The sequence below is a fragment of the Lepisosteus oculatus genome, chromosome 21 (genome assembly GCF_040954835.1).
Source record: "Lepisosteus oculatus isolate fLepOcu1 chromosome 21, fLepOcu1.hap2, whole genome shotgun sequence".
Taxonomy (NCBI): domain Eukaryota; kingdom Metazoa; phylum Chordata; class Actinopteri; order Semionotiformes; family Lepisosteidae; genus Lepisosteus; species Lepisosteus oculatus.
This window is the reverse complement of record NC_090716.1, coordinates 1803899-1824563: the sequence shown is the minus strand read 5'-3', so window position 1 is coordinate 1824563 and position 20665 is coordinate 1803899. Positions and strand designations below refer to the sequence as shown.

Sequence of the window (20665 nt, the reverse complement as noted above, 5' to 3'; positions counted from 1 at the left end):
GTCAGTAAGTGGGCACTATACTGTAAAAAGGTCCTTCGGATGAGACATAAAACCGAGGTCCTGACTCTCTGTGGTCATTAATAATCGAGGGTGTCTCTCGAGATGAGTAGGGGTGTAACCCCGGTGTCCTGGCCAAATTTCCCATTGGCCCTTACCAATCATGGCCTCCTAATAACCCCCATCTCTGAACTGGCTTCATCACTCTGCTCTCCTCCCCACTGAGAGCTGGTGTGTGTGAGAGGACTGGAGCATCATCCAGGGGGGGCTGCACACTGGGGGGGGGGGTGGAGGGGATCCCCATGACCTGTATGAACTCTGAGTGGAGTGTCCAGAAAAGCGCTGTATAAGTGTAAGGAGTTATTATTATTATTTTATTATTATTAAGGGGTTTTACATACAGCTCACACACAATGAATTTTTATCCAGCCACTAGGGCCCAGGCTGGAGGGCAGGAGGGGAAAGGAAAGCGCAGGAGGGGGCAGGGAGAGAGGGAGGAAGACCCACAGGGAGCTCCTCTCCAAGCGCGCGGAGCGCCCCGGCTCCCTGCTCTCCGAAACAAGACGGCGAAGGAAAACCAGGCAGCGCTCGCTTCACAGTGTTGATTTATTAACAGCGGACTCAAAACAGGGACACAGGACACGCGCGGGACGGTCACCGCAGGCCTCCGGGGATCTGTCCCGAGGGACACCTGGCCCTGCCGGGAGCTGTAGGGAAATCGGGATCGGATTCCACCCAGCTGCCGCCAGCAGGTTGTGGGAGACAAAGCTTCGATCAAGCCCTCCCAGCAGATCCGTCCCCCAAGGGCAGTGCCGCCCGTGGTCTGATGAAGAGGGACGAGCTGGCTGGCCTGGCCGGAGGAGGTTTTGCGCGGTTTTGCTGCCTGCGGTCCTCACCGATCCTGGTCGGTCGGAGATTGTCATTCGCTAGGCCAGACGACAGCTCCAGCACCTGCTCAGAGTGAGGGCTTTGCTCTCTAACGCCTTTCTGGAATTTCTCAGCAGAACGAACTGAGCTCCTCCTAATTAATACTAAACAATAATTAATACTCCAGTGGTCAATCTGGTCCTGCGGTACTAATGGCAGTTAAAAAATTACATATAGTTATTGCAGCATTCCATACTTTAAAAAATCATCTGCATATATTTGCATATATAACAACACTAATTTGTTCATCTGCTATAAATGAAAATAAGCCTAACTCCTAATAGTAAGTCGTTGCGGGCAGAGAGACAATTAGACCACCCGGGATCGTTCAAAGTCCTGGGCACCAAGCTGACAGCCACGTGGTTCCGGCCCGGTGAGGAAGTGGGCCAGATCACACCCGTGCTGGCTGCGCTGCACCAGCTTCCAGTGCTGAACGCCTCGCCCCAAAGCTTTTCTCTTTTCTGCAGCCACTGCCCCTTCAACAGAAGCACCTGAAACACCCAGACGGACTGAACACTCAGGCTCGCCTGGCTGTGAGTGCACAGAACCAGAGAGCGGAACAGAACTGGGCCTGCCTGCTTCCAGTGAATCCCACTACCAAAAATCACGGTCTTGCTCCTGTGCACCGACTGTGCTCTCAGGTGCTTCTGCGTGAACAGAACTAGGTTAGAGGCTGCTTATCGCTGTGCATGGAGGCCAAGTCACCTCTGAGGCAGCTCAGTCATTCTGGGAGCAATGGAGGAAGGAAAACTACTTTGTTCAAACGACTATCACGTGGTTTCACTCCACTAAATCTCAACCTCTCAGCCTGGAAATTCCTGCCGGTTTTTCCACACATCGTGACCGGGGGTTTAAGAGCGCCAGCCGTGCTCGTGCTCTGACTGGTGTGGGATCTGTGCCCGCTGGGCCCTGGCGAGAGAGGGCTTCAGCCAGGCTCCGCTGCTGCCAGCGCGAGAGTGCCCACGCTGCCCCAGGCCGCAGAGCTAGGCCTGCTGGGACCACAGGAAGCGGTCGCACCTCTCCAGCATGGCCTGGATGAGAGCCCTGAGTGGGGAGAGAGAAACACAGGCGCCGGGGTTAGGCTCTGTTTGAGCGAAGACGAGCGAGGCCAAGAAGCAGCGGCCACAGTTGCACCCTCTGGACAGGCCGGCCCGCAGCGCCAGATGGGTCCGGAGGGTCTCTGGAGGCAGTCAAGCGCCGATTCAGCCGGGAGATCGACGTGAACGTCAACGAACTGGACTCACGGGGGATAACACCAAGGCGCGACGCCATGGGACCGGCGGCAGGGGGTGCGTGCGTGCGACCCGCGCGGCTCGAAGACGAACCCCAAGCCCGACCGCGCCCGGCTCACCTCTGCCGTCTCTCGGCCACCCTCAGCAGCTCGCAGACCAGGCCGGAGCGAGGACCCGGCTCCACCCTCGCCCCGCACTCCTCCAGCACCGACAGGGCCCGGTCGGGTCCCACCACGCAGGCCAACCGCAGCGTCACATTCTCCGGGCTGACCCGGCCCGCCCTGTCCGCAGAGCCGTTGGCCACGCCGTTGCCGGGGGCGGGGCCGGCGGCCGGCTGGTCGCCATGGCGCTGAGAGAGCTGGAGGAGGAGCTTCCACTCGTCCACAGACTCGGGCACAACACCTGACAGAGCCAGGGAGGCAGACAGGTGAGGCTACAGGTGATACTCACAACAAGTAGTCATGGACAGGGGCAACCGAGAAGGTGGGCAGCAGGCAGAACTAGACACACAGTTTACAGCCGTACCGATCACCCGCGCTCGCTCACCTGAGTGAGTACCGATCACCCGCGCTCGCTCACCTGAGTGAGTACCGATCACCCGCGCTCGCTCACCTGAGTGAGTACCGATCACCCGCGCTCGCTCACCTGAGTGAGTACCGATCACCTGCGCTCGCTCACCTGAGTGAGTACCGATCACCCGCGCTCGCTCACCTGAGTGAGTACCGATCACCTGCGCTCGCTCACCTGAGTGAGTACCGATCACCTGCGCTCGCTCACTGAGTGAGTACCGATCACCTGCGCTCGCTCACCTGAGTGAGTACCGATCACCTGCGCTCGCTCACCTGAGTGAGTACCGATCACCCGCGCTCGCTCACTGAGTGAGTACCGATCACCCGCGCTCGCTCACCTGAGTGAGTACCGATCACCCGCGCTCGCTCACCTGAGTGAGTACCGATCACCCGCGCTCGCTCACCTGAGTGAGTACCGATCACCCGCGCTCGCTCACCTGAGTGAGTACCGATCACCTGCGCTACTCCTAACAGACAGGCCCCAAAGACGGAGCTCTCAGCTCAGGGTCAAATCAGATCCGCTTTGACCCCAGTGAACCCGCAGTGACCTTTTCGGTGAAACCCGCAGTGAAGTCCGAAAGCCAGGAGGTGTACGCCCGTACCCCCTTTTAAAGAACGGAATGTGTGTCCAGAAAACCTTTCTGTATTTTTTTCGTCAAAAGAAAAAACAGCTATTTCCACGATCTGGGGAAGATTACAATCCGTTCCGGACCCCAAAACGGCCATCCATTCTTTTACTTTTGACACAATATCAACTCACATTCAAACGGTGGGTTTGTCTTTTTAGTAATAAAAAACAGAGCTGATCCAGCTAGATATCATTACTCAAACCTCAATACAGTAGAGTACTGTAGGGTAACCTCTTTGTTTTCTTGTTTTATTCCCATACAGCCACAAGTTTCATTCTCCGAACAGCTGCAGCTGTCCGTGATCAAGGCTGAACCACAAATGGCACAATCTAACGAACATGCAGGCAGCAGGAAGCAGGGCGCGGCGAACTCTCGGGGCTCTCCGCAGCGCTGCGCTGGCTCTCCCCCACGTGAGCGAGCGCCAGGGGACGCAGACGCTCGGCGCTTTTCCTGTACCGTGTCTGCGTCGTTTCGAAGTGGGCTTTCGTTACTCGAAATGGGGGTAACAATTCAATTCAGGTCAATTCAAGGTGCTTTTTGGGCCTGACCGATGAGTAAAATCAGTGTTGCTAAAAGCAAAACAAACACAGACGCAACAAAAAAATACAGACATTTACAGTATAGACAAGAAAGCAAGATATTTACATATAAACGAAGGGCGTTTATAGATACCAACTCGTAGAATCGAATTTTCACAAGACGAACATTCGTAAGAAGAGGAAGGGGTGTATTTCTCTTTTCTGCTCCTGGGTGCGTTTTAAAAACTCAGGGTAGTTGCCCCGGCTCCTGGGGCAGCAGAGGGGCACAAAGATCTTACCCCTGGGACCCTCCAGCAGGCTCATGTCGTCCAGCCAGGCGATGGTGGAGAAGGCCTCTGCTCTCCGGTCCAGCTCGCTGCACAGGGACAGGTAGCCCAGCCAGAACCTGCAACACACAGCCCGTCACCCAGAGCGACACCCTCGCCACTCCTCGCCTGCCCCCCCGCCCGACAGCGCTGAGCCCAGAGACGCACGCAACAGGTCAGAGGTCGGTGTGCTCACCCGTGGGACCTACAGGTCTCTGCCATCTGCTGCTTGGAAGCCAGGTCAGCTGGGAGCCCAATAAAGAGGGAAATGAGGCGACTGTAACCCCACCTGAACAGGTGAGAGCGCCACCTGGAGGGCAGGAGGAATTACAGCAGTCAGCCCCCACCAAAATCTAGGACTTCTGGACGACCCCTGCATCCCCTCTCAGGTCGCGACAACGTTTAAACGTTTAAACGCCATTTTGAGCCGCCTCCCGAGTCCGTAGCACGCTGACCCAGGCTGGGGTGAAGGGTTAAAGGGTACCTGGGGCGTCCGTCAGGAGTCAGTGTGTCGGCCCTCTGAGGGGCATCATGGGACAGCGCCAGCTCCAGCCAGTCCTGTCGCAGGGCCTCGGGCTGCAGCAGGGAGGCCAGGAAGCAGGGTCTGGTGGGGAAAGGACAGTGCTGTGTGTGCGCTCTGCAGAGCGGTCGAGAGAGGGCGCACGCTACATTTTCTTGTGTTAGAAATTTGTCTTGTTGCACACTCCAGCTTGCTCTCCATTAGAGACACAGACAGGAAGAGACACTTGGGGTCAGCCATTTATATGGCGCCCCTCCTGGAGCAGCTGGGGTGAAGGGCCTTGCTCAGGGGCCCAACGGAGTAGGATTCCTCTGCCGGCTGCAGGATTTGAACCGGCAACCTCCCAGCCACAGGCACAGATCCTGAGCCACAGAGCCACCACACCGCCCCCCCAGGAATAAGAGGGACCCCACGCCCTCCCAGGGCATCTGAGGAAAGCTCGCACATACATACACCCTCTCTCGACTCGGCAGACGGGCTCCTGTACAGACACAACGCGCCAGGAGGTAAGATGAGCACTTGACTTCAGTCGAGCACTCAGGCTCCGATTGGTGCCGTCAGCCTTATAAACAGACCTGCGCCCCGATACCGACGAACGGCTCCACACAGCAGCAGGACGAACGGCTCCACACGGTGATCGCACAGAGCCCAAAGCCGTTTCCCGACCCAGAAAAACAAGTACGAGCAGGCGCCCCCCCTGGCTGGCCGCCCCACTGCGGGTACCCCGATGCCGGCTGGTAAAAAACAGACCACCCAGCAGCACCGACGCGACCTCTGACCCCACCCCGCACCTCCGCTCCTCGGGCTGCGCCTGGACGAGATTGTCCAGGTACGCCAGGAAGTGGCTCCTCTGGGACATGGCCAGGACGTCCGCGGGCAGGATTGTGGGATAGAACTGGCCGAAGGACCGGACGGCCAGCTCTCCGTGTCTCTCGTACAGCCTGAGGGAGAGGAAGAGGGAGAGGAAGAGCAGGGGGCAGGGATTGGAGAAGCAGAGGAAGAGAGACGAAAGAAAAGAGCGAGTAAGGACACCACAGAGTTTGTGGTCCAGTACCCATCCAGCCATTTTCTAAACGCTGCTGCCAATTCAGGGTCGCAGGGGAGCTGGATGAAGCCAGGGTGCACACAGACACACTCCACACACTAGAGTCAGTTGTTCCAGAAGCCAATTAACCAATTAGCCAAATGCTGTTGGATTGTGGGAGGAAACCCACGGGAACACAGGGAGAACATGCAAACTCCACACAGACAGCACCCCAGGGATTGAACCCAGGGCCCCAGCGCTGCGAGGCAGCACTGTTAACCACACACACGCACACGCACATGCGCACACGCACACGCACACGCTGAGGTCTCACCTGTGCAGGTGAGCGAGCAGCAGGGGGCCGGACCAGGGCTGCAGCTCCCGCAGGTGACGCAGCGACTTCAGCAAGTCCCCCTTCTCCAGGAACCGGACCACGGGACTGGACCGGGTCAGCTCTGCGCGAACCGAAAGACACGGGCCCCGCGTCAACACCCGCTCCTCCCCCCCCCGGGGGCCGGGCCGGGCCGGGCCGGGCGGGTCGGGAGCCGGAGCCGGGTTTCGGACTCACCCAGGAGGCCAGCCGTGTAGGCGGCCCGGACGGCGGGCGGGCCCGGGGCCGGCGGCCGGCAGGCCCGGCGGGCCCGCTCCAGGTCCAGCAGGAAGAAGCCGCGGTGCGCCAGGCCGGCGGGGAGGCGGCCCAGCTCCAGGGCGAGTGTGGCCAGCTCGGTCAGCGCGGTGGGCACAGGCCAGGGCGGGGACACGCGGACCCCCGGGGCCCCCGCACTCTCGGGGTCCTCCTGGCGTCGGGGAGCAGGGGGCCCCCCTTCTGTGGCGCTGTCCTGGCCCGGCGAGGGGTCAGGGGGGTCACGGGGGTCAGCGCCCAGGGCCCGGTCCAGCACTGGCAGCCACTCGTCCAGAACCAGCGCCAGGGCCGTCGGGTCCAGCAGCACCAGGGGGTCCTGGATCTGGGAGCTGGGGGAGGGGGAGGAGGGTGAGCACAGAGCTCTAGGAGACGAAGACAAAGTGTGTGTGTGCGTGCGTGCGCGGGGCAGGGTGTGTGTGCGTGCGTGCGCGGGGCAGGGTGTGTGTGTGTGTGCGTGTGTGCGCGGGGCAGGGTGTGTGTGCGTGCGTGCGCGGGGCAGGGTGTGTGTGTGTGTGCGTGCGTGCGCGGGGCAGGGTGTGTGCGCGTGTGTGCGCGGGGCAGGGTGTGTGCGCGGGGCAGGGTGTGTGCGCGTGTGTGCGCGGGGCAGGGTGTGTGCGCGTGTGTGCGCGGGGCAGAGTGTGTGCGCGTGTGTGCGCGGGGCAGGGTGTGTGCGCGTGTGTGCGCGGGGCAGGGTGTGTGCTGTGTGTGCGCGGGGCAGGGTGTGTGCTGTGTGTGCGCGGGGCAGGGTGTGTGCTGTGTGCGCGGGGCAGGGTGTGTGCGCGTGTGTGCACGGGGCAGGGTGTGTGCGCGTGTGTGCGCGGGGCAGGGTGTGTGCGCGTGTGTGCGCGGGGCAGGGTGTGTGCGCGTGTGTGCGCGGGGCAGGGTGTGTGGTGTGTGCGCGGGGCAGGGTGTGTGCGCGTGTGTGCGCGGGGCAGGGTGTGTGCGCGTGTGTGCGCGGGGCAGGGTGTGTGCTGTGTGTGCGCGGGGCAGGGTGTGTGCGCGTGTGTGCGCGGGGCAGGGTGTGTGCGCGTGTGTGCGCGGGGCAGGGTGTGTGCTGTGTGTGCGCGGGGCAGGGTGTGTGCGCGTGTGTGCGCGGGGCAGGGTGTGTGCGCGTGTGTGCGCGGGGCAGGGTGTGTGCGCGTGTGTGCGCGGGGCAGGGTGTGTGTGCTGTGCGCGGGGCAGGGTGCGTACTGGGCAGTGTGCGTGCCTGTGTGTGCGGGGCAGGGTGCGTGCCTGTGTGCGCGGGGCAGGGTGTGTGCGCGTGTGTGCGTGGGTTCGAGAGACTCACACTGCGCGCTCCGTCGCCTCCCTCAGCTCCTGCAGCTCCAGCTCCGGCCCGGTCCGGCGGCCGTCCGCGGGCTCCCTGCGCGACACAGAACACACAACAGGCCACGCCGGGGCTCGAGAGCAGGCCGACGGCGAGCGGCGCCGCGGGCCGGCGGGGGACGGGCTCGGCACTCACTCCGCCTGCGGGTCCGGCTCCTCGGCCACCTCTGCCCCAGGCGGGTCGGGCCGGGGCCAGAGGTCGGAGTTCATCTGGAGGGTGTTGATCTTCTCCGTGGTCTTCTTCACGAAGCTCGACACGCTTGGAGAGAGCAGAGGTACCGCAGATCAACGCGCCGCGGTCTCAGCACCCCCGCAACCCCCCACTACCCCCCCAGTAACAAACCCGTTTCAGAGCTCCAGCCCGGAAAGACTTCAGGGCTCCTGCTGAACCCAGCCCTCCCAGTCCCCCTCTCCCACAGGTCCCAGTACAGCAGGACAGTCCCAGTACAGTAGGAGCTACAGTCCCAGTGCAGTAGGACAGTCCTGTTAAAGTAGGAGCTACAGTCCCAGTACAGTAGGACAGTCCTGTTACAGTAGGAGCTACAGTCCCAGTACAGTAGGACAGTCCTCTTACAGTAGGGGCTACAGTCCCAGTACAGTAGGACAGTCCTCTTACAGTAGGGGCTACAGTCCCAGTGCAGCAGGACAGTCCTGTTACAGTAGGAGCTACAGTCCCAGTACAGTAGAACAGTCCTGTTACAGTAGGGGCTACAGTCCCAGTACAGCAGGACAGTCCCGTTACAGTAGGGGCTACAGTCCCAGTGCAGTAGAACAGTCCTGTTACAAGAGGGGCTACAGTCCCAGTACAGTAGAACAGTCCTGTTACAAGAGGGGCTACAGTCCCAGTACAGCAGGACAGTCCTGTTACAGTAGGGGCTACAGTCCCAGTACAGCAGGACAGTCCTGTTACAGTAGGAGCTACAGTCCCAGTACAGTAGAACAGTCCTGTTACAGTAGGGGCTACAGTCCCAGTACAGCAGGACAGTCCTGTTACAGTAGGGGCTACAGTCCCAGTACAGCAGGACAGTCCTGTTACAGTAGGGGCTACAGTCCCAGTGCAGTAGGACAGTCCTGTTACAGTAGGGGCTACAGTCCCAGTACAGCAGGACAGTCCTGTTACAGTAGGGGCTACAGTCCCAGTGCAGCAGGACAGTCCTGTTACAGTAGGGGCTACAGTCCCAGTACAGCAGGACAGTCCTGTTACAGTAGGGGCTACAGTCCCAGTACAGCAGGACAGTCCTGTTACAGTAGGGGCTACAGTCCCAGTAAGATAAATCCTGTTAAAAAAAAACACGCTACAGCGAAAGTACGTTGTGCTAGTTCTCCTACAGCAGGATATACCATTGTAAAAGTACGGTACAAGCTTCACAGCAGACGCTGCAGCTCAATGATCACGTGTCACAGGTTGAACGACCTGAAGCTAACAAACGGCACTTTCAAACTCCACCAAAGGACAGCATCTGCAGAGGAAGGAACTGCTCTGCTTAAACACACGCGAGCCCCAGCGTGCTCGCCCCTGCCGAGAGGAACGACGGAGACCGCGTCCGTGTCGGCCTCGTGCTTCTGTCCCCGCCATCCCGCCCAGGGGGAGCAGAGGGAGGACCGGGGAGGAGGCGCCCCGCCCCCCCCCGAGCGCGGTCTCGGACAGACGGCCAGGTGAGAGGAGGCACAGCAGCTCCCTTACCTGCGAGGGCGCAGCTCCTGCCCACCGGAAAAGAGCAGCCCGACCCCAGCCGAGCCGAGCCCCGGCTGTCTGAGCCTCGGGGAGGGAGGGAGGGCGAGACTCTCTCTCTCTCGCTCGCCTGTGAGCTCCCAGCGAGCCCCGTTTCTGATTTTCACTTCTCTCATTCTCTCTCGCCCCCCTCCCTCCCCGGGGACGGCGCGCTGGAGAAAAGCAGAAGCGAGGCCAGCTGTCTCTGGGCCTGTGCTCGCTCAGCCACCGCCAGACCCGGGTCACGTGACCGGAGCGCGGCATGATGGGAGGAGGAACGGCTCGGCGGGGAGGGGGGACACGAGACAAGCGTCTCGGCCAGAGCTGGCTCCTCAGAGCCCCCCCCCCGCTCAGCTCTTACAGGTCCTAATGGGGGGGTGCTTCTTCTCCGAGTGGGGGCCCCCCCAAGCAGGACAGAAACCTGCCCGCCCGCAGGCCTGGCCACCCTCCCTCGGCGGGCTCACGGCGCCGGGCGCGCCGCGGGGGGCCTGACGTGCACGATCGAGAGTCGCCGGGCTGTTCCTCACGCTCGCACCAGCGCCCTCCCTCCCTCCCCCCTCACGCGCGCGCAGGACTGACGCCAGGGGGCCGTATCCCAGAGCTCCTCGCTGACCACAGCCGCCGGACAGCGACCGGACCGGATCCAAACCCCACAGCAGCGGCGGCGGGAGAGGGGGTGAAGACAGCGCGGCCCCCCCAGCCAGGGGGGTGAGGGGGGGGGTCCTTACCTGTCTCTGACGGCCTGCAGCGTGGCGCGGGGGGGTTTGGGGCGGAATGAGAGGGGGAGGAACTGCAGGGCGGGCTCGGCTCGGTCGGTCTCGGCGCCGTCGCTGGGCTGGGGCTCTGGGGGACAGGACGCACAGCCCGGAGGGGATGGGGGGGTAGACACGGAGAGATGGAGAGATGGCAGGACGGAGGGAGAGAGCACAGGGACACGAGAGGGGGGCAGGCAAACACAGATGACAGATGTAAAAAAAAAAACCACACACACACACACCAAAGGCAAATCACTTGTTGAACAGACAGGTGAAGTAAATAAAGTAAATAAACAGCGTCTGAATGTGCACAAAGAGCAACAGTACCAGCAATGAGGGTGCGATGGACACTACAATGAGATGTTCGCTTTAATTCTTTAATGCTTTAATTTAAAACACAGGGAGATCACACCTCCAGATTACCGGGAGACACCGAGATGTCATCTAGCCTCACAGGTAACATTTCCTCCACGCAGCCACCAAGCCCCGCCTCCGCGGCGCCGTTTCCATGGCTACCCCTTACCCTGCTCTATCGGCTCCTCCTCCTGGGCGGAGCTAAGCTCTCTCAGCCGCTCCTCCTCCGACAGGGACTGGCTGACCAGGGAGCTGGTGTCCTCGTCCGACTGGCTGCCCTTCCGGCTGATGACCCGGTAGATTCCGCAGTCCAGCACGTTGAAGCTCTCCTGGAGCGCGGGGGGAAAACAAAACACAATTCAGAGCTCGCGTTCTGCGCCATCTCCGAAACCCGGCAGCGCCCCGGGAGAGAGGGGGCAGGTCGGACTCACATGGGAGGAGATGCTGCTCCTTCTGCTGCTGGAGGCGGAGTCGACGGGCTCCAGCGTAGACATCACCTCCTCCAGCTGGCCAATCAGGTGGCGGTGGGCGGAGCCGTCCAGCTGGGCCTTCAGGTGCTCCAGCCTCTCCATGGGAAGGGCTTTCCGGGCCTGAGGAACAGCAGGGCTCGGTGAGGGGGGTTGTTTCCTTAAATCACACGACATCGCTGTCTTCCAGGAGTTTGCGCCACACAAGAACTCTGGTCTTGCAGCTCTGATCAACTGCTGATGGTTTGTGTTTAAGGCACCAGCGCAAGTCCTCTTATGGGGCGGTGTGGTTGCTCTGTGGCTCAGGATCTGCGCCTGTGGCTGGAAGGTTGCCGGTTCAAATCCCGCGGCCGGCAGAGGAATCCTACTCCGTTGGGCTCCTGAACAAGGCCCTTCACCCCAACTGCTCCAGGGGTGCTGTATAAATGTCTGACCCTGTGCTCTGACCCCCAGCTTCTCTCCCTGTCTGTGTGTCTCATGGGGAGCAAGCTGGGGTCTGTGAAAAGACAAATTCCTAATGCAAGAATTTGTAAAGGGTTCATACAGTGATATTATATTGAATAGCACGTTCAAATACAGAAGCAAAATGCTCTTTTGGCAAAGACAGGATTAGATCTCCACCCCCCTCAGGAATCGGGGAGGCGAGGCAAACCGTGCCAGCAGGGCCGGGCGCAGGGAGCCCGCAGTGCCGCTCTCACCCTGCAGGGGGCGATGGAGTGCTGGAAGAGGCAGCAGACCATGGCCGCCAGCACCCAGGACTCCCGGCGAAGGAGCCTCTCCACGCAGCGCTCCACGGGCAGGAAGGAGAGGTGGGACAGCCGCCCGTCGCCGTGGAGACAGAAGAGCTCGCTCCGCACCACGGCCACGTCCGCCAGATCTACCGGGGTCACAGAGAGGTCGGCGGAAGGTCACTCTCCAGCCGCCGCCCCGATCCCCCCCCTCCCCACGAGCCCCGACAAGCCGATCGGAAAATGCCGGACGGAGACGAGGGCACGGACAGGGATCGGGGCGCCGCCGCGAGGAGAGAGAGACGGGTGCACGGGCAACTTCAGGGAACAGACATTATTCCACTCTCGGGGGGGGGGAGACGAGCCTCTGACCTTTGACCTCGGTCCACAGCAGCACCTGGGCGCTCTGGGGCACGAAGATGTAGATGGCCGAGTCCGTCCAGGTCAGGAGATACTGGTCACTGCACAGAGACACAGGCATTTCGGCGGCTCAGTCTGGTGACCCAGCCCATCTGCGCGACGGCTCAGAGCTGCAGAGAAAGATCTTCACTTCTCCGCACACTGGCCAGGTTACCAGCTTGAACACTGCAGCAGCCAGTCTGGACTTCTGTACAGGAAGCCTGCAGCCGGGAAAACCCGGAGCGGCTCGGGCCAGAGCGGACCAGGAGTCTGGCAGAGAGCAATGGAAAACCCGGAGCGGCTCGGGCTATGTGCAATGGCACTGGGATTTGGACCTATTGCCCTACACCACACCTCGAGCTGCAGAGGACGAGGGAGGGGCGGCCGTACCTGAGGAAGAGGAGGCGTGGGAAGGCGATGGACTGCGGCGATCGGGGGGCGGGGCTGTACTGGGGCTCACACCTGCAGAGGAGAGAGGAGGGTCAGAGGAGGGGTCAAACCCACACAGGAAACCCAGCTGCTGCGCTGGGAACCAGGCCTCTGACAAGACTACTGGGCCGAGACCAGCACACTCACACGCCGAGAGGAAACAGCCACCGCAAACCTCAAGACTCATCTGTCAGTCTGTACAGAGACACAGGAAATAACACTGGTGCTGTTCTAGAGCAACACACAGGACCTGTGAGACACACTCAGCTCCTCTCTCTCAGACCGGGGACACTGGTGCTGTTCTAGAGCAACACACAGGACCTGTGAGACACACTCAGCTCCTCTCTCTCAGACCGGAGACACTGGTGCTGTTCTAGAGTAACACACAGGACCTGTGAGACACACTCAGCTCCTCTCTCTCAGACCGGAGACACTGGTGCTGTTCTAGAGTAACACACAGGACCTGTGAGACACACTCAGCTCCTCTCTCTCAGACCGGAGACACTGGTGCTGTTCTAGAGCAACACACAGGACCTGTGAGACACACTCAGCTCCTCTCTCTCTCAGACCGGAGACACTGGTGCTGTTCTAGAGTAACACACAGGACCTGTGAGACACACTCAGCTCCTCTCTCTCAGACCGGACACACTGGTGCTGTTCTAGAGCAACACACAGGACCTGTGAGACACACTCAGCTCCTCTCTCTCAGACCGGACACGCGGGTGCTGTTCTAGAGCAACACACAGGACCTGTGAGACACACTCAGCTCCTCTCTCTCTCAGACCGGAGACACTGGTGCTGTTCTAGAGTAACACACAGGACCTGTGAGACACACTCAGCTCCTCTCTCTCAGACCGGACACACTGGTGCTGTTCTAGAGCAACACACAGGACCTGTGAGACACACTCAGCTCCTCTCTCTCAGACCGGACACGCGGGTGCTGTTCTAGAGCAACACACAGGACCTGTGAGACACACTCAGCTCCTCTCTCTCAGACCGGACACGCGGGTGCTGTTCTAGAGCAACACACAGGACCTGTGAGACACACTCAGCTCCTCTGTCTCAGACCGGACACACTGGTGCTGTTCTAGAGCAACACACAGGACCTGTGAGACACACTCAGCTCCTCTCTCTCAGACCGGACACACTGGTGCTGTTCTAGAGTAACACACAGGACCTGTGAGACACACTCAGCTCCTCTCTCTCAGACCGGAGACACTGGTGCTGTTCTAGAGCAACACACAGGACCTGTGAGACACACTCAGCTCCTCTCTCTCTCAGACCGGAGACACTGGTGCTGTTCTAGAGCAACACACAGGACCTGTGAGACACACTCAGCTCCTCTCTCTCAGACCAGACACACTGGTGCTGTTCTAGAGCAACACACAGGACCTGTGAGACACACTCAGCTCCTCTCTCTCAGGCCGGAGACACTGGTGCTGTTCTAGAGCAACACACAGGACCTGTGAGACACACTCAGCTCCTCTCTCTCAGGCCGGAGACACTGGTGCTGTTCTAGAGTAACACACAGGACCTGTGAGACACACTTAGCTCCTCTCTCTCAGACCAGACACACTGGTGCTGTTCTAGAGCAACACACAGGACCTGTGAGACACACTCAGCTCCTCTCTCTCAGACCGGACACGCGGGTGCTGTTCTAGAGCAACACACAGGACCTGTGAGACACACTCAGCTCCTCTCTCTCAGACCAGACACACTGGTGCTGTTCTAGAGCAACACACAGGACCTGTGAGACACACTCAGCTCCTCTCTCTCAGACCGGACACGCGGGTGCTGTTCTAGAGCAACACACAGGACCTGTGAGACACACTCAGCTCCTCTCTCTCAGACCAGACACACTGGTGCTGTTCTAGAGCAACACACAGGACCTGTGAGACACACTCAGCTCCTCTCTCTCAGACCGGAGACACTGGTGCTGTTCTAGAGTAACACACAGGACCTGTGAGACACACTCTGCTCCTCTCTCTCAGACCGGACACGCGGGTGCTGTTCTAGAGCAACACACAGGACCTGTGAGACACACTCAGCTCCTCTCTCTCAGACCGGAGACGCTGGTGCTGTTCTAGAGTAACACACAGGACCTGTGAGACACACTCAGCTCCTCTCTCTCAGACCGGACACGCGGGTGCTGTTCTAGAGCAACACACAGGACCTGTGAGACACACTCAGCTCCTCTCTCTCAGACCGGAGACACTGGTGCTGTTCTAAAGCAACACACAGAACCTGTGAGACACACTCAGCTCCTCTCTCTCAGGCCGGAGACACTGGTGCTGTTCTAGAGCAACACACAGGACCTGTGAGACACACTCAGCTCCTCTCTCTCAGACCGGAGACACTGGTGCTGTTCTAAAGCAACACACAGAACCTGTGAGACACACTCAGCTCCTCTCTCTCAGGCCGGAGACACTGGTGCTGTTCTAGAGAAACACACAGGACCTGTGAGACACACTCGGCTCCTCTCTCTCAGACCGGACACGCGGGTGCTGTCCTCACCGGTGAGTGACCAGGGGCAGGGGGGCGCAGGCCAGCAGCTGTTTGAACTGGTGGGTGCTCAGCACCTCCCCGCTGAAGCTGGCCTCCCAGACGCGGGACCCCGGCCGAGCGCAGCAGATCAGGGGCGATGTGCCCCCCAAGCTCCGGGTCTGCGGGAAGAAGCAGGCCCCGTACTCTCCATCCCGCTCCTTGTTCCCGATCCGCCAGAACTTTTCCCTGGAAGAGGGAACATCCCAGCGTGAGTCCAGGTGCACGAGTCCACCACGACGCACTACTACATCCGATCCACTCCGGGTCTTACCAGCTGCTGGGCTCCAGTACAGATGTCCAGCAGCTGGACAATTCAGACCTGCTCCGTTGTCAGCAAAATACCCACATCACGTTACACCCCTCAAACTTGTTTGAACATAGAGGCTTCCTTGCTCTGTTAACACATCTGGTAAAACCTGGAGTGGCTCAAAATGCTGAGCGATGGGAGTCTGACTGGCAACACTGCAAAGCTTGTGGTGGATTAGAAGGCTGTGCACTGGGAGCCTGTCTGGCAGTGGTGTAAAACCTGGATCAAAAGGATCAAAACAGTGCAGAGGGAGTCTGACTGGCAATAGTGTAAAACCCGGAGTGGACCGAAAATGCTATTAAGCGGGAGTCTGATCAACAGCATGAGACATGCAGTGTAAAGCCTGGAGCGGACCAGACTGCTGTGCGCTGGGAGTCTGACTGACAGCTCTGTCACACCTGGAGCGGATCAGACTGCTGCGCACTGGGAGTCTGACTGACTGCACTGTCACACCTGGAGCGGATCAGACTGCTGTGCACTGGGAGTCTGACTGCACTGTCACACCTGGAGAGGATCAGACTGCTGTGCACTGGGAGTCTGACTGACTGCACTGTCACACCTGGAGCGGATCAGACTGCTGTGCACTGGGAGTCTGACTGACAGCACTGTCACACCTGGAGCGGATCAGACTGCTGTGCACTGGGAGTCTGACTGCACTGTCACACCTGGAGAGGATCAGACTGCTGTGCACTGGGAGTCTGACTGACTGCACTGTCACACCTGGAGTGGATCAGACTGCTGTGCACTGGGAGTCTGACTGCACTGTCACACCTGGAGAGGATCAGACTGCTGTGCACTGGGAGTCTGACTGACTGCACTGTCACACCTGGAGTGGATCAGACTGCTGTGCACTGGGAGTCTGACAGCACTGTCACACCTGGAGTGGATCAGACTGCTGTGCACTGGGAGTCTGACAGCACTGTCACACCTGGAGTGGATCAGACTGCTGTGCACTGGGAGTCTGACTGTAAAACATGCACTGCTACACAGATAAGGCTGCTGTGCAATGAGAGTACGAGTGTTTCCTGGGAGATCTCTAAAAAAAGCTTCGGCCCTCGAGACGGGTCAGGAGGTCGGGCGATCACCTCTCTGTGTCACACAGGTAGCAGCGCGTCAGCGAGGACACAAGCAGACGGCCGTCCTGGTAGCCCAGCTGGACCACACGGGAGTCCACTGTGGTGATGGTCTGCACCGGGAAGATCACGAACGCTGCCCCCTGCAGGCAGAGAGAGAAACAGCCAGATGCCCTTCAGAGACGCACCGTGCAGGATGGGCACTCTGTGGCACAGAGGTTCACAGTCAGCGCAGGATGTGCTGAAGCCCCCCAGCTACGCCCGCGGCACCCGGGACCCTGCCTTGCCCGTGCGGGAGGATCCGACGCGCAGGCAGGACACCTTCCCCACGGAGTCACCGACGAAGAGGCGCAGCGACGAGGTGTCCCAGCACAGCGCGGTGACATCGTGGCCCCGGTGCTCCCAGGACATGCAGACCCTCTCCGGCCGGCCCCGTCTCTCCAGCTGCAGCTCCCAGACCAGCACCAGCCCTTTACTGAGAGACAGAGAGAGACAGGTAGAGCACCAGCCCCTTCCTGAGAGACAGAGAGAGACAGGTAGAACACCAGCCCTTTACTGAGAGACAGAGAGAGACAGGTAGAGCACCAGCCCTTTACTGAGAGACAGAGAGAGACAGGTAGAGCACCAGCCCTTTACTGAGAGACAGAGAGAGACAGGTAGAGCACCAGCCCTTTACTGAGAGACAGAGAGAGACAGGTAGAGCACCAGCCCTTTACTGAGAGACAGAGAGAGACAGGTAGAGCACCAGCCCCTTTACTGAGAGACAGAGGGAGACAGGTAGAGCACCAGCCCTTTACTGAGAGACAGAGAGAGACAGGTAGAGCACCAGCCCTTTACTGAGAGACAGAGAGAGACAGGTAGAGCACCAGCCCTTTACTGAGAGACAGAGAGAGACAGGTAGAGCACCAGCCCCTTTACTGAGAGACAGAGAGAGACAGGTAGAGCACCAGCCCCTTCCTGAGAGACAGATAGAGACAGGTAGAGCACCAGCCCCTTTACTGAGAGACAGAGAGAGACAGGTAGAGCACCAGCCCTTTACTGAGAGACAGAGAGAGACAGGTAGAGCACCAGCCCTTTACTGAGAGACAGAGAGAGACAGGTAGAGCACCAGCCCTTTACTGAGAGACAGAGAGAGACAGGTAGAGCACCAGCCCCTTCCTGAGAGACAGAGAGAGACAGGTAGAGCACCAGCCCCTTTACTGAGAGACAGAGAGAGACAGGTAGAGCACCAGCCCTTTACTGAGAGACAGAGAGAGACAGGTAGAGCACCAGCCCTTTACTGAGAGAGACAGGTAGAGCACCAGCCCTTTACTGAGAGACAGAGGGAGACAGGTAGAGCACCAGCCCTTTACTGAGAGACAGAGAGAGACAGGTAGAGCACCAGCCCTTTACTGAGAGACAGAGAGAAACAGGTAGAGCACCAGCCCCTTTACTGAGAGACAGAGAGAGACAGGTAGAGCACCAGCCCTTTACTGAGAGACAGAGAGAGACAGGTAGAGCACCAGCCCCTTTACTGAGAGAGACTGAGAGAGACAGGTAGAGCACCAGCCCTTTACTGAGAGAGACAGGTAGAGCACCAGCCCCTTTACTGAGAGACAGAGAGAGACAGGTAGAGCACCAGCCCTTTACTGAGAGACAGAGAGAGACAGGTAGAGCACCAGCCCCTTCCTGAGAGACAGAGAGAGACAGGTAGAGCACCAGCCCCTTCCTGAGAGACAGAGAGAGACAGGTAGAGCACCAGCCCCTTCCTGAGAGACAGAGAGAGACAGGTAGAGCACCAGCCTCTTTACTGAGAGACAGAGAGAGACAGGTAGAGCACCAGCCCTTTACTGAGAGACAGAGAGAGACAGGTAGAGCACCAGCCCCTTTACTGAGAGACAGAGAGAGACAGGTAGAGCACCAGCCCCTTTACTGAGAGACAGAGAGAGACAGGTAGAGCACCAGCCCTTTACTGAGAGACAGAGAGAGACAGGTAGAGCACCAGCCCCTTTACTGAGAGAGACTGAGAGAGACAGGTAGAGCACCAGCCCTTTACTGAGAGAGACAGGTAGAGCACCAGCCCTTTACTGAGAGACAGAGAGAGACAGGTAGAACACCACACCTGCACTACAGTTCACACCAACACTAGTGTTCTCTACCTTAATGCAACAGCAACAAAGTCTTCATCATGAGGACAGCAGGCCACCTGAGTAATAGCTCCCTCCTGTGGAGATGAAGAGAGACAGGAAGACGTGTCTCCATCACACTGGCAGCTGCAGACACACAGCAGGTGGGACACGGGGGCAGGACAGCAGGCTGGACAGGGGAGTGGGACAGCAGGCAGGACAGTGCCTCACAGACACACGGGACAGGGGGGTGGGACAGCACCTCACAGACACACAGCAGGCGGGACGGCAGGCAGGACAGCGCCTCACAGACACACAGCCGGCGGGACAGGGGGGCGGGACAGCGCCTCACAGACACACAGCCGGCGGGACAGGGGGAGGGACGGGGGGGACAGCGCCTCACCTTGTGCGTGAGGATGAGCCTCTGCTTCCAGCCCTCTCGCTGGAGGAGGTGCAGCGCGCCGGCCGAGGTGCCCAGCGCCAGCCACCTGCGGGACGCCGCCAGGCCGGTGCACTGCGCAGGGAGAGGAGGGCCGTGAGGACGGCGGACACGAGGACGAGGACGGCGGCCGCGGCGCAGGGCCGGCGATGCTACCTTCAGCCTGCTGGAGTCCAGGCGCAGGGCGGACAGCAGCGGGTCCAGGCTGTCCAGCTCGGCCAGCACGTGGCTGCAGGGCTCAGGCACGGTGGGCACGGTGGACATGGTGGACACAGTGGACACGGTGGACACAGTGGACAGAGCCCCACTCACATGGCACCCCACACTGATGGGACTGGGGGGAGGGAGGTGAGCTACTGTTACCCCAAACTGTCGGGGCCGGGTTGAGGGGCAGCCCCTGGTACCCCACACTGCCAGTCCAGGGGTGAGGGGGACCCTCACAGTCTGGCGATCAGAGCCCCGTGCTCCAGTCTCTGCAGGAGAGGAGACACATCCGTCAGCTGGCCCCACTAGGACGAGGACCGAGAGCGGCTCTGTCCCGGGGTACCCCGATCCCGATCCCAGCCTCCTGACGTCTGCAGCTGCCGCCGGTCTCTGACCCCGCACCCCCACCCAGCACGTGCGCCAGGATCACCCTCTCCGGGGTCACATGACTGGGCCGCCGAGCGCGAGGAGCCGCATTTCCTCCAGCTGGCGGCCGCGCCCCGCGGCGACAGTCCCGCACCCCGACCCCGCCTGCCTGCAGGGGGGACAGGCCACCTCCCCGGCTGGAAACCCGCAGAGGCGCGCTCTCCCGGGACAGGGCGGAGAGGGCAGGTCGCGATGCCGGGGCTGCTCGGAAGACCGGCGGCGCTGAGCGCACACACACAGCGGCAGAGTAAAACCGAAAGCGAGCACGATCCACACACACACACACCCCCCCGCTAGCCCGTCGGGTCTCCTCGAGCAACACTGACTAAAGACGTTCAGGGTCACTGTCAGCAGAGGAGGAAGTCAAACCCCGCAAGTCTGAGACCCCGCTGCCTGCCCTCCTGTCCCCCAGACGCGCCCAGCGAATCGCGGCTCACAGGGGGCTCCCCGCCTGCCTGTCACCCGGACAGCCCGGCCGGGGGCGGCGTGCAGAACGGGGTGCGGCGGAGCCTGCCTGCCTACCTGGGGCTCGCACCCCTGCTCTCCGGCGCCGGGGTCCCCGGGTCCCCGCGTCGCGGCGTCACGCCCTCCTCGCGCCGGCGGCGTCCAGATGCCGGAATTCCCCCCGCGCGAGCCCCGACTGCAGCTCGAGCTGCCCGTCTGCCTTCCTGATCGGGACTACTTTCCGCCCGGGGCGCATTAATACCGTGCTGGCACGCAGGCCGGGCCGCTGGATGGGGAGGGGGGGGGCGCCGCGCTCCTCGTGCTGTGGCGTCACTCGCGAGAGAGCGGCGTACAGATGGAGGGGGGTGTGTCACCCTCTTGCATTCCCCCCCCGTATTGAATCTCTGGTACAGGCCTTCCTGCCTCCTGCCCTTCCAGTCTGGTGGAGTTATTTGGCAGCTCCGTGTCGGCAAACAGCCGAAAATAAAGGCTTCATGCTTTTGCACGCGCCTGGGAGCCACGTGACGTCAGCATGTGGCGGCCAGCTCGCGGGAGAAGGACGTCAGAGG

The 20665-nt window shown here is 60.4% G+C and overlaps 1 protein-coding gene across 2 annotated transcripts; it reads right to left on the bottom strand.

Annotated features, from left to right (window-relative positions):
- Positions 1-585: 585 nt before the first annotated feature.
- On the bottom strand, positions 586-20386 carry hps5 (HPS5 biogenesis of lysosomal organelles complex 2 subunit 2). Of its 2 annotated transcripts, XM_069181511.1 has the most exons (23): positions 20175-20386; positions 19179-19495; positions 18987-19097; positions 18617-18681; positions 16761-16953; positions 16491-16621; positions 15069-15284; positions 12516-12587; positions 12099-12187; positions 11697-11875; positions 10963-11121; positions 10701-10860; positions 10151-10265; positions 7848-7970; positions 7674-7748; positions 6311-6714; positions 6077-6197; positions 5510-5659; positions 4683-4802; positions 4395-4508; positions 4172-4278; positions 2276-2558; positions 586-1968 (listed from the first exon to the last, which is right to left on the bottom strand). In XM_069181511.1, exons 2-23 carry the CDS (start codon positions 19284-19286, stop codon positions 1908-1910), a joined length of 3156 nt encoding a protein of 1051 aa, XP_069037612.1. In that variant the 5' UTR covers positions 19287-19495; positions 20175-20386; the 3' UTR covers positions 586-1907. The 2 variants fall into 2 exon arrangements, with proteins under 2 accessions (XP_069037612.1, XP_069037613.1); XM_069181512.1 differs by lacking the exons at positions 18617-18681; positions 18987-19097; positions 19179-19495; positions 20175-20386 and having other exon boundaries at positions 16766-16947.
- Between the last annotated feature and the right edge of the window lie 279 nt (positions 20387-20665).